The following is a 19,073-nucleotide window of genomic DNA, read 5'->3' as shown; positions in this document are numbered from 1 at the left end:
CTGTTCTATAGATTTGCTAAGTATGCCCACAGAGAAAGAATCTCAGGGTTGTATGTGGAGATATGTATGTACTCTGATAATAAATTTTACATTGAACTTTGAATTTTGAGGTGCTCTGGTTTCCTCCCACAGTCCAATGATGTACCAGTTGATAGGTTAATTGGTCATTGTAAGTTGCCCCATGATTAGGCTAGGATTAAATAGGAGGATTGCTGTGTAGTGCAGCTTGAAGGGCTGGAGGAACCTATTCCGTGCTCTATGTTCAACGGTTCCATTTAATGTATAGAGTATACAACTTAAAATTCTTACTCTTCACAGACATTCATAAAACAGAAGAAATCTTTAAGTCAATAAATAAATAAACATTCACAAATGGCAGTGAATCAATTGCACTGTCAACTGGACCCATGTCCTTTAATGTGACATGCTCTCGCGCCTGTTGGTAGTTTTATCTTTTGGCAGGATTTGCCCTCTAATACTAAAAGCATACAGGACAGAATTATGTGCAACAAATATAAATACTGTAATCTTCTTCCACAATATACACTCCTTGAAACCAAGTCCTTAAAAATGACAAAATCTTCAATTATCTGCATTGCAAATACTCACCAAACTTTGGTGAGCATTCAGATTCTGAGATTCTGCTGCACTTGTGAAACTTGTCAAAATGAGCAGAACATCGTGAAATGTTCATATATATTCCTGTAAAAGTTAGTTCCTTTCCATAATGTTCACCCACCTGTAATCCCTTTCGAAATGCATTCTCTCCCATGAAATTAACCAGCATTCGAATCAAGGCAGCACCCTAAGAATTAAAATAAAAATAATATTTTTATGAACACATTATCGATTAGCCACTCATATAAATTGCTGGAGGAACTCAGTAGGTCAGGCAGCATTTACGGAAATTAATAAACACTCGATTTTTGCGGGTCGAGACCCTTCTTCAAGAATGAGAAGGAAGGGGGAAAGACCCCGGAATAAAAAGGTGTGGGGAAGGAAAGAGGCTAGCTGTAAGTTGATCGGTGAAGCCAAGTGGGTGGGAAAGGTAAAAGGGTGGGGAAGAAGGAATCCAATAGCAGAGTGGACTACAGGAGAAAGGAAAGGAGAAGTGGACCCAGGGGAAAATGACAGGTAGATGAGAAGAGGTAAAAGGCCAGTGCAGAGAACAGAGAAAGAGGGGAGAGGAAGTAATTTTTTTTTAAATGGAAGGAGAAATCAATGTTCATGCTATCAGGTTGGCGGTCACCCAGATGGAATATAAGGTGTTGCTCCTCCACCCTGTGAGTGGCCTCATCTTGCTGAGTTCTTCCAGCATTTTCTGTGGATTTCCAGCATCTACAGACATTCTCATGTTCATATTATCTATTATTTATTAATACACCTTAACAGAAACCAGCAATTGGTCTCATGCAATATTTTTCTTTTCGTTCAGAGTTGCATCCATTCTTGCACTACCGACTGAGGTAGTTCCACAGCTTCTACAGACTCAGGACTAAAGCTCTGGGCAACTGTGGCTCAGGTGCAGTGGACCAGAAGGTCAGTAATTTTAAAGCAAATTAAAGCAAAATTTCAGCCCAAGCAAAATATTGTCAGTCAGTCAACCTAATTTCAGTGATGGGCAAACTCTTAGTAAAAGTTTGAGGGAGAGAATAAATTATTATTTGGGAATGTACAGATTCCAGGACAGTTTACATGGACTTGTTAGCAGAAGACCATGTCTGACGAGCTGGATTATCTTTGTTTGAGGAGATAGGATGAAGGATGAATGAGTTAGCCACACTTGATGAGTTTCACATAGGCTCAGTATTAGAACCCTGGCATATGTCAATGATTTAGACAGAGCACTCAAAAAGCAGCTGGACTCCAGAAACTGGCCAATATATAATTCAAGCTGGAGGAATGTAAGATTGTGCATTTGCAAGTGATTACACAGTTAGTGATAACTTCCTGAGAGATGCAGACCCAAACAGAGAAATTCGGTGAGCATGTATGCAGATATCCAAACACATAGGCGAGGCAGTTAAGAAAGTATTTAGACCATCTTACTTTCTTGGCCAAAGAGCCAAGAACTTGCAGTGCAAGGGTAGATGTCGGAGAGGTAGTAATAAGGGACATGGATATGGCGAATGAAATGAATAAAGTATTTTGCATCAATTTTTACTGTGAAAGACACTAGCAGAATGGTGGAAGTGCCAGGTGTGTTGGGGGCATGAAGTTGCCAGAACTAGAGAGAAGGTTCTTGGGAAAGTGATCGGCCTAAAGGTAGATAAGTCCACCTGGACCAAATGGTGTACACCCCAGGGTTCTGAAAGAGGTGGCTGCAGAGATCGTCAAGGCATTAGTAATGATCTTTCAAGAATCACTAGATTCTGAAATGGTTCCGGAAGACTGGAAAATTGCAAATGTCACTCCACTCTTCAAGAAAGCAAAGAAGCAGAAGAAAGAAAACTATAGGCCAGTTAATCTGACCTCAGTGGTTGGGAATATGTTGGAGTCAATTATTAAGGATGAAGTCCCAGGGTTCTTGGAAGCACATGATAAAATAGCCATCGTCAGCATGGTTTCCTCAAGAGAAAATCTTGACTGACAAATCTGTTGGCGTTCTGTGAAGAAATAACCAGCAGGATAGACAAAGGAGACTCAGTTGATGTTGTGTACTTGGATTTTCAGAAGGTGCCACACATGAGGCTGTTTAACAAGCTACAAGCCCATGGTATTATGTGGTATCACATTTGGTCCCCACTAGATATTCAGCTCTCACTTGTGGCCCCAAGAAGCTGTTTGTATGCGACTATGGCCACATTGAAACAGGGATATGCCTGTCCAAGCATATGAAATCAACTCTGGCATACTTGTCGGATGAGATCGGCAGTGGCCTGGAAACCGGTCTTGCAATGCTGCATGTGGAGCGAGCGTCTTGACAAGGCACAGAAGTAGTCGTGGTACCTCCACTGTAGCCAAGGAAGACCCCATGTTGTGACACTTGCTCGTAGACTCCACTAGAGTCAGACCTCTGAGGCTGAGAGAGTGGAACTGCCCCAGTGCAAAAGCATTCCCACTTTAAAAACTCTCCCGCACAGCTCTCTCGTCATCGTCGGACATCTCAGACAACCAGCACAGGAACACAGAACATTGAACAATGCTGCACGGTACAGGCCTTCAACACATGATGTTCTGCTGACTTATACAAACCTATTCCACGATCAACCTAACCCTTCTCGCTTACACAGTCCATAATGTTCCGTTTTTCTTAGCTCCATGTGCCTACCTAAGGGTCTCTTAAAATTCCCTATTCCATCAGCCTCAACCACTATCTCCATCAATCTATTCCAGGCACTCATCACTCTCCGTCTGAAAAAACATAACTCTGACATCGCCCTTAAATTTTCCTCCACTCACCTTAAACAGATATCTTCTGGTATCGGCCATTGCTGCCCTGGGAGAAAAGTGCTGGCTATTCACTCTATGATTTGTACACATCTATCAGGTTGCCCCTCACTCTCCTTCGCTCCAAAGAGAAAAGCCTAGCTTGCTTTATACTTATACTTTATTGCTCAACCTTTCCTTGTAAGACACGCTCCCTAATCCAGGCAGCAGCTTTGTGAATCTCTTCTGTACCCTCCCTAAAGCTTCCACATCCATCCTATAATGAGGCAACCAGAACTGGACACAATACTTTGAGTATAGTCTAGCCAGTTTTGTAAAGCTGCATTCACCTCTCCCCCTTTGTTCTTTCTCTAATCCCTATTCTGGTTACCCACTCACCACTCCTCTCCTCACCTCCCTCTGGACCCTCCTCTCCTTTCCCATCTTCCATGGTCCACTACTCTGTCAGATTCCTTCAGCCCTTTACCTCTTCCACCTATTCCCTCCCAGCTTCTTACTTCATTCCACCTTCCCCTTCACCTGTTCTCACCTCTCACCTGCCAGCTTGTACTCCTTCCTCTTTCGCCACCTTCTTGTTCTGGCTTCTGCGTCCTTTCTTTCCAGACCTGATAAAGAGTCTCAGCCCAAAACCTATTCCCCTCCACAGATGTTGCTTCACATGCTGAGTTCTTCCAGCAGGTTTGTGTGTGTTGCTTAAGATTGTGAGCATCTTCAGAATCTGTGTTTACATTACAGTATTGTACATGAAACTGCAACATTACCATAAGACATAGGAGCATAATGAGGCTATTTGGCCCATCGATCGTGGCTGATCCATTTCCCTCTCAGCCCCAATCTCCTGCCTTCTCCACATATTTCTTCATGCCTTGACTATTCAAGGATCTATCAGCCTCTGCCTTAAGTATACCCAATGACTTGGCCTCCACAGCTGCCTGTCGCAACGAATTCCACACATTTACCAATATTCGGCTAAAGAAATTCCTCCTCATCTTCATTCTAAATTTACATCCCTCTATTCAGAGGCTGTGTCCTCTGGTCTTAGACTCCCCCATCATAGGAATATCCTAGCATTAGCGGCGGACCAATCGAGTCGCAGAGAGAGTCTTGCAAAAATCGGGGAGAAGAGTTTAAAAATGGAGCATTTCGCGGGGCTCGGCACATTAGCGGTGGACCAGTTGATTCACGATTCATTAGCAGGAGCAAATAAAAGTAAAGCAGGGTCAAAACAGAGCAGCCATTGTGTGAGTGGACCAGTGTAGGAGTGGGAACTTGAGGCTCTGGCGAGCGGGCACAGGTAAGTAGCAGGTAAGGCTTTTGTAGTGGTTGAATTAAAAAGTCACTAAACTACAGCTAAGTAAAGGGGTGATGCAGGATCAGGTGATGAGCTGTAGCTGCATGATGTGGGAGCTGGTGGACCCCATTGTGGGTCCTGGTGACCACATCTGCAGCAAGCGTTGGCTGCTCGAGGAACTCAGGCTCAAAGTTGATGACCTGGAATATGAGCTTCAAACACTGAGGCACATCAGTTACCTGGATTCTCTGTTTCAGGAGGTAGTAAGAGTGGAGTGAAGAAAAGTCAAGTGCAAAAGAGTAAAAGATTACAAGATCTTAAAAGCACAATGAGTGTAAGGGCACTTTACTTGAATGCTCATAATATCCAAAACAAGGTCAGTGAACTTTTGGTACAAATTAGTACAAGTGGGTATGATTTAGTGGCCATCACAGAGATGCAGTTGCAGGGTGGACAGGATTGGGAATTAAATATCCAAGGATATCAGGTAATATGGAAGGATAAGCAGGAAGGGAAGGGAGGTAGGGTAGCACTCTTTAATTAAAGATGAGGTCAGGGTGAAAGTGAGAGACCAAATAAGATCTAAGGAGCAGAATGTTGAATCCACCTGGGTAGAGATTAGGAATGGTAAAGTGAAAAATTCACTGGTGGGAGTTGTCTATTGGCCACTGAATAATAACATCACAGTGGCACTGGCAATAAACAGAGAAATATCTGAGGCATGTAAGACTGGAAGAGCAGTTATCATTGGGGACTTTAACTTGCACATAGATTGGGTGAATCAAGTTGGTCAAGGCAGTCTTGAGGAGGACTTCACAGAATACATCCATGATGGCTTTCTTGAACAGCATGTTACTGAACCTACAAGAGAATGTGTTATCTTAGATCTGGTCTTGTGCAATGAGACAGGTAAAATTAGTGATCTTGTAGTTAGGGATCCTCTTGGAGAGAGTGATCACAGTATGATTGAGGTTCTCATACAAATGGAGGGTGCAATAATTTGATCTAAAACCAGTGTATTATGCCTAAACAATAGAGACTACAATGGGATGAGGGAGGGGCTGGATAGGGTAGACAGGGAACACGGGCTTTATGGTGGGATGGTTGAGAAACAGTGGAAGACTTTCAAAGGGATTTTTCACAGTGCTCAACAAAAGTACATTCCAGTTAAAAGCAAGGACAATGAGGGTGGGGCGAGCCAGTCTTGGATAACTAAGAAAATAAAAGAAGGCATCAAACCAAAAGCTCGTGCATACAAAGTCATTAAGAGTAATGGGCAACCACTAAATGAGCAATAAAGAAAGGGAAGCTAGATTACGAAAATAAACTAGCACAAATATAAAAATGGATAGTAAAAGTTTTTTATAATTATATAAAGCAGAAAAGGGTGACTAAAGTGAACATACGTCCCTTGGAAGAAGAGAAGGGGGAATTGATATTGGGTAATGAGGAAATGGCGGAGGCTTTGAATGACTAGTTTGTGTTGGTCTTCATGGTGGAGGTCACGTCTAACAAGCCAAAGAGAGAAGTTATGGATGTGATGGGAGATGAGGAACTCGATACAATAGCTTTCTCTAAAGAAGGAGTGCTGAGCAAACTCGTGGGCCTGAAGATCGACAAGTCCCCTGGTCCTGATGGAATGCTTCCCAGGGTACTGAAAGAAATGGAAGAAGTTATAGTCGCAAACAACAGAAGTTATAGTAGAGGCTTTGGTGATAATTTTCCAAAATTCTCTGGACTCTGACCAGTTCCCAGTGGATTGGAAGACAGCAAATGTCATGCCACTGTTCAAAAAAAGATGTTGGCAAAAGGCAACAGGCCAGTTAGTTTAACATCTGTAGTTAGGAAAATGCTTGAAGCTATCATTAACAAAGAAATAGCGAAGCATCTGGAAAGAAATAGATCCATCAGGAAGCCGCAGCATGGATTCAGCAAAGGCAGGTCCTGTTTGACAAACCTACTGGAGTTCTTTGAGGATATAATGAGCACAGTGGTTAGAGGGGAACAGATGGACGTTATTTTCTTGGATTTCCAGAAGGCGTTCAATAAGGTGCCGTTTAAAAGACTTATCCATAAGATAAGGATGCATAGAGCTGGGGGTGATGTATTAGCACAGATAGAGAATTGGTTAACTAATAGAAGCAGAGAGTTGGGACACATGGGTGTTACTCTGGTTGGCAATCAGTGGTGAGCGGTGTGCCACAGGGGTCAGTGCTGGGCCCACAGCTGTTCACAATATACATTAACGATCCGGAAGAGAGGACTGAGTGTACTGTATCAGATGATAGTACTAAATTGAGAAGAAAAGCAAATTGTGCAGAAGATACAGAGAGTCTTAACCTATATAGATAGGTTAAGTGAGTGGGCAAGGGTCTGGCAGATAGAATACAATGTTGGTAAATGTAAGGTAATCAACTTTGGAAGGAAAAATGGAAGATCAGGTTATTATTGAAATGGTAAAAAATTACAGCATGCTGCTGTGCAGAGGGACTTGGGAGTGCTTGTGCATGGATCGCAAAAGGTTGGTTTGCAGGTGCAGCAGGCTGTCAAGAAGGCAAATGGAATGTTGGCCTTTGTCTCTGTTTATAAACCAACTGCAGCATCCTCAGCCCTATCATTCTGGTTCCCATCCCTGCAAAATAAGGTTAAGCCCTCCCCAACAGCTCCAGCAAACCTGTCTACAAGGATATTGGTCCCCCTTGGATTCAGGTACAACCTTTTCCTTTTATACAGATCATACCTTTCCCCAGAAGAGATCCCAATGATCCAGAAATCTGAAACCCTGCCCTCTGCACCAGTTCCTCAGCCACACATTGATCTGCCAAATCATCCTATTCTTACCCTCACTGACACATGGCGCGAGCAGCAATCCAGAGATTACTACTCCAGAGGTCCTGGTTTTCAGCTTTCTACCCAACTCCCTAAAATCTCTCTTCAGAACCTTCTTACCTTTCTTGCCTATGTCATTGGTACTGATATGTACCAAGTCTTCTGCCTGCTTATCTTCCTCCTTTAGAATGCCATGGACCCGATCTCTGACCCTGGCACAAGGGAGGCAACATACCATCCAGGTATCTCCATTACATCTACAAAATCTCATCTCTATTCCTCCATGGAATCTCCTATCATTACTGCAGTCCTCTTCACCTCTCTTCTCTTCTGAGCCACAGCGCCAGACTCTGTGCCAGAGACTCAGTAGCTGCCCCGGTCGGTGTTCACCATCAACAGTATCCAAAACGGTATATTTATTATTGAGGGGATGGGCCACAGTGGTACTCTGCACTAGCTTCTCATTTCCCTTCCTTCTCCTGAGTCACCCAGCTACATGCCTCCTGCAATCTAGGAGTGACTACCTCCCTGTAGCTCCTATATATCACTTCTTCCTTATAAACCGAAGGTTGTTAAGTTGCATCTCCAGTTCCCTAACATTCTCTGAGGTGCACCTGTTGCAGATGTGGTTATCTGGGAGGTTTGTAGGTCTCGCAAAATTCCCACATCTCTCACACAGAACTAAACACAGCCCTTAGAGCCATTCTTATTGCACTAACTGTGCCCTGAAAAATAAAGAAGAAACGTACTTCAGCCAAGCCTGATGAACCAAAGCCACTCTAACACTGGCCCGCTCACACAATGGCCGCTCCACTTGCTCTGCCTTATTTTTAATTAGCCATAATGTAATAAAATCATAACATGAGGAACAGCAGGTCATACAACCCCTCAAACTTCCTTCAACATTCAACATGTCATAGCTTTGGTCTCAATTCTTTCTTGTCCAACTTCCAATATTCTTGACACTTCCATAGTCTAAAATCTTTGTAAATACTTAATGGCTTACAAATCTCCAGCTCTCCACAGTAAAGAACTTTAAAAATTCAAAACCTTTAGAGGAGAAATGCCTCATCATTTCAAATAACTCATAGTCTGAGACTAACCACCCTCTCCCACTAGATTTTGATCTCCTCAACCAGGAAAACAGCATAACATCGTTCACCCAATTAAATTACCTCAGAATCTGTTATCAGTTATAATGAAATCATCTCTCATTCTTCTGAAGTCCAGACAGAAACAGCCCTCTCTGCTCAATCTTTTCTCACAGACCCAAACCTTATTTGTAAAATCAATCAAGTGAATATCTACTGCACTGTATTCAAACCAAGAAAATCATCTCACAAATAAAGAGACCAAACAGTACTCCAGAAAGCCCTGTATTGTTCTAGTATTTCCAATTTTCCACCTTTGCAATAAAGGCTAAAATTTCATTTTCTTCCCCAAAAAACTGCTGCAAATGCATGTCAAATTTCTGATTTGGATACAAGTCAACAGTGCAGCAGGTATGATGCAAGTTTCCTAAATATATTTTCACCTGTCAATTCCCATTATGGTTTACTAGGGTGGTTTTAGGTGATGAAAAGCTTTGAGAAGTTGGTCTCGGCTAGAATCAACACCCATCTCAGTAAGGACCTGGACCCTCTGCAATTTGCCTATTGCCACAATAGGTCTACAGTAGATGCAATCTGAATGGCTCTCCATGTGGTCTTGAATCATCTGGACAATGCAAGTACCTATGCCAGGATGCCATTTATTGATCATAGCTCAGCATTTAACACCATCATCTCTACAGTGCTGATTGAAAAGTTACAGAACCTGGGCCTCTGTACCCCCCTCTGCAACTGGATCCTCAGCTTCCTAACTGGAAGACCACAATTTGTGAGGATTGGAAATAACATCCCCACCTCACTGACAGTCCACACTGACATACCACAGGGATGCGTGCTTAGCCCGCTGCTCTACTCTCTCTACAGCCATGACTGTGTGGCTAGGCATAGTTCAAATGCCATCTATAAGTTTGCTGATGATACAACCATTATTGGCAGAATCTCAGATGGCAACAAAAGGGCGTACAAGAGCAAGATATATCAGCTAGTTGAGTGGTGTTATAGCCACAACCTGCACTCAAAGTTAGTAAGACCAAAGAGCTGATTGTGGACTTCAGGAAGGATAAGACAAGGGAACTCAACCCAATCCTTAGAGGGATTGGAAGTAGAGAGGGTGAGCAAGTTCAAGTTCCTGGGTATCAATATCTCTGAAGATCTAACCTGGTTGCAGCGTATTGATGTAGCAATACAGAAGGTAAGACAGTGGTTGTATTTCATTAGGAGTTTAAGGTTATTTGGTTTGTCACCTAAAACACCCAAAAACTTCTATAGATGTGGAGAGCATTCTGACAAACTGCAACACCGCCTGGTATGGCAGGGGTGGGTGGGGGGAGGGGCGCGTCTACTGCACGGAATCAAGGTTAGTTGCAGAAACTAGTAAAATTAGTCAGCTCATCTTTGGTACTAGCCATCATAGTATCGAGCAGCAGTGCCTCAGGGAGGCGGCATCCATCGTTAAGGACCCCCATCACCCAGGACACGTCCTCTTCCCCTTGTTACCATCAGGAAAGAGGTACTGGAGCCTGAAGGCACACACTCAACGATTCAGGAACAGCTTCTTCCCCTCTGCCACCTGATTTCCAAATGGACGTGGAACCCCTGAATGCTACCTCAATATTTTTTCCCAATTTCTGATTTTACACCACTTATTTTAACTATTTAATATATATATAATTACTGTAATTCAGTGTTCTTCTATATTTATCATGTCTTGCATTGTTCTACTGCCACAAATTTAATAAATTTCACAACATATGCCAGGGTTATTAAACCTGATTCTGATTCATTGAAAGCAAGATATGTTTAAACAATTTCAGCTTAATATGAGAAATTAATCCCTTATTCCATTAAAATTGCTCAAGTATCCTTCTCACAGTTAAATAGTCACAGCACCTTCTTGTATGCAATCCAGTCAAAAACTTTGAATATATCAGTGGCTTGAATAATTTCCTGGGATATTGGATGTGAAGTGGCCTGACCATCAAGGAACAGCACGTCATGAAGGTCAAGGGTCAGGAATCGTTGGTTGGCCTGAAATATGCACACAGATTTAAGGTTAATTCTCCTTGATTTTACAAACCTTACTAGCATGTAAAACTAAAGTCAGGGTCAAAATTATTTAAAGAATCTGAAATAAAACCAGCAAGAGTTTAAAATGCTGATGGCAAATATTGATTATGAATCACCAACATGTTAGTTTGATGTCAATAAGGTAAGCTATTTATGAAAATGTGGCTTGCAGGATCATTTGATTTCTGTTTGCTAAGGAATACAAAAAATCAAAATTTTAAAATGCTTTTAGAGAGCAGGAACATCATTAACACTTATGGGGAGAATTCTAAATTATATTGCAGTAATGTTAAAAGAAATGCATGAATTTGTTTTAAGTATGAGCTACAGCAAGCCAGGGACATTTATTGCCTATTGACAGAACCTCCAATTCAATGAAAAAGAAAGTGAAGCAACTTCCATGATAAATGGATGGACATTACCAATGATACATACCCAATCAGAAATAGTGCATTAAAACATTAACGGTTAAAAACAAAATTACATTTAACTACATTCTAAATTCCACTCGGGGACTTGTGCTAATTTTATTTCATGACTGTGTATGTGCTGCGTGTGACTATATTGTACAGTGTTTTGCAGCTTGGCCCCAGAGGAACACTGTTTCGTTCGGCTGTGTATGGTTGAATGGAAAATAAAAAAATCAATGTTGTTGTCAGCTAACAAAGCCACCATGGGCGACATCCTCCAGATACTCTACAAAATGGATTCTTTCACTTGTTTTTAGGTCTCCCTTTTTTCTTTTAAATGCAGTTCTGCTGCTGTTGGAGCCCGTGATCAACAGTTTCATGGTGTGTTTTCGGGCTCTTTGAGCGATCTGGCACTTTGCTGTCTCTGAGAAGGTTCTGGGAGGCGAACAGCCGAGGCCAAGAAGCATAGAGATGGGGCCCATAATCGGCGCTATTTCTCACCAATCTCGCTGATTATAGCACTGAGGAAGATTGAAAGTGTGGAGGCGAGTGCAGAGTGTTCACCAAGTTTACCAGCCTCTCTCTTGCTGCTGCCAGAGGAGGGTGTCTGTGCATGACACCCTCTTGCTCACTGCGCCCGAGAGAAGGCCCCGAGTTCAAATCGTACTCTCCCTTTGTCAATGCTGTCAAAGGATGGTACCGAAGTTCTGGGTTTGCAGTTTGTGAATTGCATTGTTGTTCAACTGGATTCTTTCCATTACATGTATTATATACTGTGTTTTCACTCATTCTTTCTTGTTGCTGTTTGCATGATTTGTTTTTCTTTAGGCATGGGTGGTTGGGTTGATGTTCTAGTTCCCGTTTGTGTGATTTGTTTTTTTTGCACGAAGGGGTTTAATATTCTTGTTGCCATTTACGCGATTTGTTTTTTGCGCAGGGGGTTGATGTTCTTGTTGCCGTTAGCGCTATTTTATTTTTGCGCGTGGGGTTGATGTTCTTGTTGCCGTTTACACGATTTGTGTTTCTAGCGCGGGGGGGGGTTGTTTTTTTTTCCCTTTGAATAGGTGCCATGCTTTTCTTTCTTCCACGGCTGTTTGTTGGAAGACAGATCATGGGATTGTATACCACATATATACTTTGATAATTTGAGATGCAGAGTCTTATAAAGAGTAATCCTGACATTTAACTTTGGAAACCAAAACTTAATCATGTATCCCTTGAATATTATCTGAAGCATGTTAATGTGACGTCCTTTTACTGTTATGTACATAGTGCTGTAATGTTCTTACCATAGATGCCGGCACTTACATGCACATTGGATTATGACTTGAAATATTGTTACAAACAAAATGACTTTGGTTTTGAAATGTTGCTGTTAATGAACAACAGATAATCCATAAATTCGGATACTACAAACTTACCATATTAAATTCTGGGTTCAGGTAATCAGTGCCAACATGTTCAAAGTAGCGAGCAAATCCCTCCTTTAACCACACATCTTCCCACCAAATGGGTGTCACGAGATTACCAAACCACTAAAAATAAATAAAAGCCATTTAGGCACAGAAGCAGAGAACGTTCAAAAGGTTAGAACTTCTGATAACTGAATAATATGTTTATTTCCCTCTGGATTTTATACCTGGTGACAGATTTCATGTACGACAACCATAGTGATATCCCATGAAGCAGAAATGGATGAGACTTCAGGATCCAGCAAAATCACTTCTTCTACAAAAATATTCAATCCCCAGTTTTCCATAGCAGAATATGGGAACTTAGGCACTGCTAACAGATCTGTGACAGAAAAGAAGTTACAAATAAACATATAAATTAAGTGCAGGGGTAAAATCACTTGACCACTTGTGCCTGCTCTCCCAGCAATACGGTGTTGGCTGATCCAGTTGCATCCCAGCACCACATTCCCACTTCCCCCAATAACCTCTCATCTCTTGCTTATCAACACTCAATGACTATGCTTCTCTGTCAGTTGAGAAAGAGTTCCAAAGACTCTTGACCCTCTGAAATAAAATATAATTGCCTCATCTACGTTCCATTGCTGACCCTTTATTTCACTGGGCAACAACGATTTTGCTTCTTGAATACTTCTGGGTGTATCTCATGGATTTTGGGCTGCTGATCATGAAAACCACCATGAAATTTCCCTGTCACCCACCATTTATTGAAATTGCTCATATTTGTTATATCAATTGATAATTCAAGTCAGAATAATTGATGATAAGGTTAAGAAAGGCATTTTTGTTGGTCCACAAATCAAACAGGTCATCAATGACAGGCAATTCAAAGAACTTCTAGTGGGGCGGGAGAAAATTACTTGGAAGGCATTCAAGGATGTTGCTGAAAAATTTCTTGGCAACTACAGAGCACCAAACTACATTGCAGCTGGTTGACAACATGCTTCAAGCATACAAAACCATGAAGTGCAACATGTCACTAAAGATTCATTTTCACCATTCCCATTTAGACTTCTTCCCTGAAAATCTTGGCACAGTCAGTGACGAGCATGGTGGAATGTTTCACCAGGAAATTGCAAACATGGAGAAATGGTATCAGAGCAACTGGAATCCATCAATGCTGGCTGACTATTGTTGGATATTTAAGTGAGAGACCTTAGACACTGAGTATTGTCAAAAATCAAGAAAACCTTTCCAATTGAACTATTGCAAAGTGTCAGCACTGTTATGCAAATAAACACGTTGTATTCTTGTTTCTCCAATTATATTGGTGTTCAGCTTCAAGCAGTCTAACATAAACAAAAAAATTCTGAGGAAGCAACACTTCTGAAAAAAATTGTTGTTCAGTGTTTTTAAACAGTTACCATGGTCTTGTTTCTTATCTTTTCCACCTTTTTGGGATCTTAGAGGTTTTAAACAAATCCCCCTGCTAATCTCGAGTGTACACAAACACAGGCTGTCCAATCTTTTCCATTAAGACAAGTCGCCCATTCCAGGTGCTATGTGGAGAGAGCATCCAGAAGTGAGATATACCAGCTAGTTGGTGGTGTCACAGCGACAATCTTGCACTCAGCGTCAGTAAGACCATAATACTGATTATGGACTTCAGGGAGAGTAAGACAACCGAGCACACATCAGTCCTCAAAGAGGGACCAAAAGTGTAGAGTGAGCAATTTCAAGTTCCTGGGTGTCAATATCTCTGAGGATCTAACCTGTCCCCAGCATGTCAATGCAGATACTAAAAGGCACTGTGGAGAGCATTCTAACTGGTTGCATCACCATCTGTTATGGGGCAAGCGTCAGAGAGTTGTAAACTCCATCATGGGCACGAGCCTCCATAGTATCCAGGTCAAGGAGCGATGCCTCAGAAAGGCAGCATCCATTATTAAGGACTCCCATCACCCAGATCATGCCTTGTTCTCATTGGTACCATCAGGTTTCAAATGGTTGTCATCGCGGGGGTGGTAGTAGGGGTAAGCTCTCACTACGTATAAAGTGCTCCCAATGGCGTGCATCTCAAATTAGTCTCTGCTAACCAAGTCCAACTCCTGGCCTTCACATGGCAGAACTGTTTACCCTGATACACTGACAGGCGAAGGGGCGAAGGCGGGTCACTGACACCTTAAACCAGTTGCTTCGGGCAGGTGGGGCTCGTTAGCCTGGGAAGGAAGCACACCAAGGAGAAGGAAAACTGATTTAAGACCTTCGCTGCCCTGCGGCTATACCCACTCATGGGAAAGGCTTCGGGAGTAAACCCTGAGGAAGAAATCCGGAGTCAGAGTCCCTAAGGCAATCTGATGTTGATTCTATGTCATTCTGGCAGCTCCTGCAGTTCAGCCATCGTCAAAACGTTATGCCTGGCATAACATCAGCATCTGGACTGAGAGGAGGATTGTGACACTTGGGCAACTCATGGTCTTCATGCACCTCCTGCCCAGGATTTGGTGACGCTAGTCTCCACAACCGACTCACGACCTGGGGCAATGGGTGAGTGGCAATGGTGGCAAGCATGAGGTGCTGCTGGGAGCCACTAGTCATGGACCTGCACTTGTGGCCAAGGCAGGATGGTCGCTCTTTTCTCACGAGGCGCGGGCAGCGTTCAGCAGCCATCTTCGTGATGGAGCAGCACTCTTCAGGGACTGCACGGCTCCCCCCCTCACGCAAAAGGGACTGGAAAAGGTGACCTAAAGAAAGCTTGCCTCACCCTATCCTGTCAGCACAGTGCAGCTGACTAGACATCTATTTTGCAGTCAAACTTCCTCAAAAACCTGAAAAGAAAGAAGAACCACCAGAAAGCTGAGCAGACTCTGTATTGGAGACTGGAGCGTCAGGACACTCAGAGACAGCAGGACCAGTAACAGACCAGAGAGGTGAACTGCACTTGTACAACATGTGCTTCCGAAGCACAATGTCGATTTCAGCGCTCAGTGAGACACGCCTCACCAAGACTGGTGAGATCACAGAAGTAGGGGCCACCTACATGTTTTTTCTGGAGTGGCAAGAGAAAGGATGAGGCTAGAGTAGCCAGAGTTGGCTTTGCCATCCAGACCACAATTGTTGGGAACCTGGGCATCCCCAGAGGCATCAAGCCAGAGTTGGCTTTGCCTCTGAAAGCCAAGACTCATCTGACACTGATCAGTGCCTACGCACCGACCGTGACCTACACCTTTGAACAGAAGGAACTGTTCTACCACGAACTTGGCCAGCTACTACACTCTGTCAACAAAGATGACAAGATCCTGCTACTTGGCGACTTTAATGCCCGAGTAGGCAGTGATCAGTCTTGGCTGGAAGTCATTGGCAAGCATGGTCTTGGGAAGGAGAATTCAAATGGGCAGCCACTACTCATCTTTTGTGCAGAAAAATGGCTGACAATCACTAACACCCTCTCTCAGCTTCCAGACATCCACAAGGCAACCGCACTCCAAGAACTGGAACCTGATTGGTTATGTGATCACAAGGCGCTGGGACATCAGGGGTGTGATCATCACCAGGGCGATGAGGGGTGCAGACTGCTGGGCCGACCGCATCCTGCTGAGAAACTAGCTGTCATTTCAAATCGCCAGGGCGCACAGGCACCAGCAGGCTGACACTAAGCGAAAGCTCAACATGCAATGGGGCGCTAACCCCAGCATCAAAAAAAGAGCTGATCAGCAAACTGGAGGAACAACCTGAGCAACTGAGGAAGCAGACCGAGAAATAGCATGGGCTGTCTTCAGAGACACCCTGTATAGTGCTGTAGGTGCCATTCTCGGGCACCCCAAGAGGACACATCAGGATCAGTTCAATGGGAACAACTCTGATATCATCACCCTTCTCAAGCAGAAGCAGCAAGTCTTTGCAAGCTGGCTCAGTGGTATGCAGTCAACCTCCAAACACGGCCGCTTGAAGCACCTCCGTGGTAAGGTCCAGGCTGAGCTGCGGAAGATGAAAGAACAGTGCTGGGAGGCTAAAGTGCCAGAGCTTCAGCACTGTGCTGACCAGAACAACACAAAGAAATTTTTGATGGTCTAAAGGTAGTGTACGGACTTCCTCCAGCATCATGGCACCAGTCCCCTCCTTGGATGGAGCGCTCCTCATTGACAAAGTCAACATTGTCCAACACTGACAACAGGAATTCTGCAGATGCTGGAAATTCAAGCAACGCACATAAAAGTTGCTGGTGAACGCAGCAGGCCAGGCAGCATCTCTAGGAAGAGGTGCAGTCGACGTTTCAGGCCGAGTCCTGACGAAGGGTCTCGGCCTGAAACGTCGACTGCACCTCTTCCTAGAGATGCTGCCTGGCCTGCTGCGTTCACCAGCAACTTTTACGATTGTCCAACACTGGGCAGACCATTTCAACCGGCTGCTGAACAGGCCATCCCAGGCAGACGACCATTCCGTAGGAGACATCCCTCAGTGCCCAGTCTTGGAGGCCTTTGACGATCATCCCACATTGGTAGAAGCTAGGAAGGCAGTCAACCAGTTGCAGCCAGGTAAGGCCCCTGGCCCAGATGGGATCCCACCAGAAGCCTTCAAGGAAGGTGGCGAAACCCTTCTTCAGAGTCTGACAGAGCTCATGCAGCGGTTCTGGGAGAAAGCCTGTGTACCAGAGGACTTTAGGGATGCAAACTTCATCCACCTGTACAAGAACATGGGTGACAGGGCATCCTGTGACAACCACAGAGGCATATCTCTCCTGAGTATAGCCGGGAAAATCATAGCCCATATCATACTGAACAGGATTACCTCTCACCTCCTTGATGGCATTAAATCAGAGTGCCAATGTGGCTTCCGAGCTAACAGAGGGACAGTGGACATGATCTTTGCTGTGAGACAGATCCAGAAGAAGTGCCAGGAACTGAACCAGAATCTCTACATCCTCTTTGTGGACCTGATGAAGGCATTTGATACTGTCAATCGCACAAGTCTTTGGCGCATCCTTACCAAGACAGGCTGCCCCCAAGGCTAGTCAGCATTGCCAGGTCATTCCACGACAGCATGACGGCCAGGGTCATCAAAAACAGTTGCACTTCTGACCCCTTCCTAGTAACTAACGGTGTCAAGCAGGGCTGTGTCCTTGTGCATACTCTGTTCTGCCTGCTGTTTGCCACAAGGCTGTTCTCTGCTCTCTCAAAGACTGATGCAGGAATAACAATTCGCTACAGGACTGATAGACACTTCCCTGATCTACGATGTCTCAAGACCAAGAACAACGTGGTGGAAGCAATAGTACCAGACTTCCTCTTTGCAGGTGACTGTGCTCTCGCAACGCATGGTGAAAGGGACCCAGGGACCTCGCTGAGTGCCTCACTGTGACAGCAAGACAATTAAGCCTAACCATCGGTCTGCAGAAGACAGAAGTTCTACTTCAGCCCGCACCCCATACCAACTCTGCGGAACCACGAATTGAGAGTGAGGGCACACAGCTCAACAACTTTGATGCCTTCGCCTACTGGGAAACTGCTTCACCTCCTCCAGCAGTTTAGATTGAGGGGCCTCAAACAGACTTGCAAAAGGTGGGGCATCCTTTGGCAGACTATGGACTTGTGTCTGGGGAGAACATGGCATCCAGCTGAAGACCAAGATGGCAGTCCATGACCATCTATAGAACAATCGTCCTGATTCTCTGCTGTAAGGCTGTGAAACATGGACCACATACCACAGACACATCAAGATGCTTGACTAATTCCACCTGCGATGCCTTCGCAAGATCATGGGCATCTCGTGGCAAGACAGAGTCCCCAACACATAAGTGCTACAAAGGGCCGAGAGCTCTGGCACAGAAACGCTGATCATGAGGCTCAACTTCAATGGGTTGGACACGTGGTCCAGATGGAACACAACCACCTTCCAAAGATGGTATTCTCTGAGCTGGCACCTGGCACCAGAAAGCAGGGAGGCCCCACAAAGTGCTAGAAAGACTACATGAAAGCGCCCTTGAAGGCATGCAATATCCCTGTGACGGGTTGGGAGGCCTTGGCCAAAGTCCGCACCACCTGGCACCTGGTTGTCTATAAAGGCACCAGCACATTTGAAGAGCAGCTGCTGAAGGACCTCGATCAAAACTGCCAGGACTGCAAGGAGAGACGACCTGATCATTCAACGGCCATAACGTGCCCGGCCTGCGGGCGCATCCGCACTTCCCAGTTCGGGCTTCGCTCTCATCAGAGGTATCGCCGACGTCATTGTCATTCCCAACGAGCTTCCAAGAAGACCATCAAGAAGAAGGTACAGAATCTTGAAGGAGCACACTCAATGAGTCAAGAATAGCTTTTTCCCCTTTGCCATCTGTTTTCTGAATGGATGTTGATCCATGAATACTACTTTACTACATCTATATTTCAATTTTTGCATTACTTATTTAATTTAACTATTTAATACATATATACTTACTATAAGCAATGCGATTGCAGCAGGACTTAGACAAATTGGAAGAATGGGCAAAAAAGTGGCAGGTGGAATACAGTGTTGGGAAATGTATGATAATGCATTTTGGTAAAAGGAACAATAGTACGTACTATTA

General features: G+C 44.1%; 1 protein-coding gene across 1 annotated transcript in view; it reads right to left on the bottom strand.

Moving 5' to 3' along the window:
• Positions 1 to 19,073, bottom strand: part of LOC140203273 (thyrotropin-releasing hormone-degrading ectoenzyme-like) — a 150,115-nt gene that overhangs the window by 66,577 nt on the left and 64,465 nt on the right. The window contains exons 4-7 of the mRNA XM_072269289.1: positions 12,736 to 12,890; positions 12,518 to 12,631; positions 10,510 to 10,647; positions 740 to 805 (exon numbers count right to left, since the gene is read on the bottom strand). Of these exons, the coding sequence (XP_072125390.1) occupies positions 740 to 805; positions 10,510 to 10,647; positions 12,518 to 12,631; positions 12,736 to 12,890 (473 nt within the window). The remainder of the gene's footprint in view (positions 1 to 739; positions 806 to 10,509; positions 10,648 to 12,517; positions 12,632 to 12,735; positions 12,891 to 19,073) is intronic.

Source organism: Mobula birostris, chromosome 9 (genome assembly GCF_030028105.1).
Source record: "Mobula birostris isolate sMobBir1 chromosome 9, sMobBir1.hap1, whole genome shotgun sequence".
Taxonomy (NCBI): Eukaryota; Metazoa; Chordata; class Chondrichthyes; order Myliobatiformes; family Myliobatidae; genus Mobula; species Mobula birostris.
This window is presented reverse-complemented; position numbering and strand designations above follow the sequence as displayed.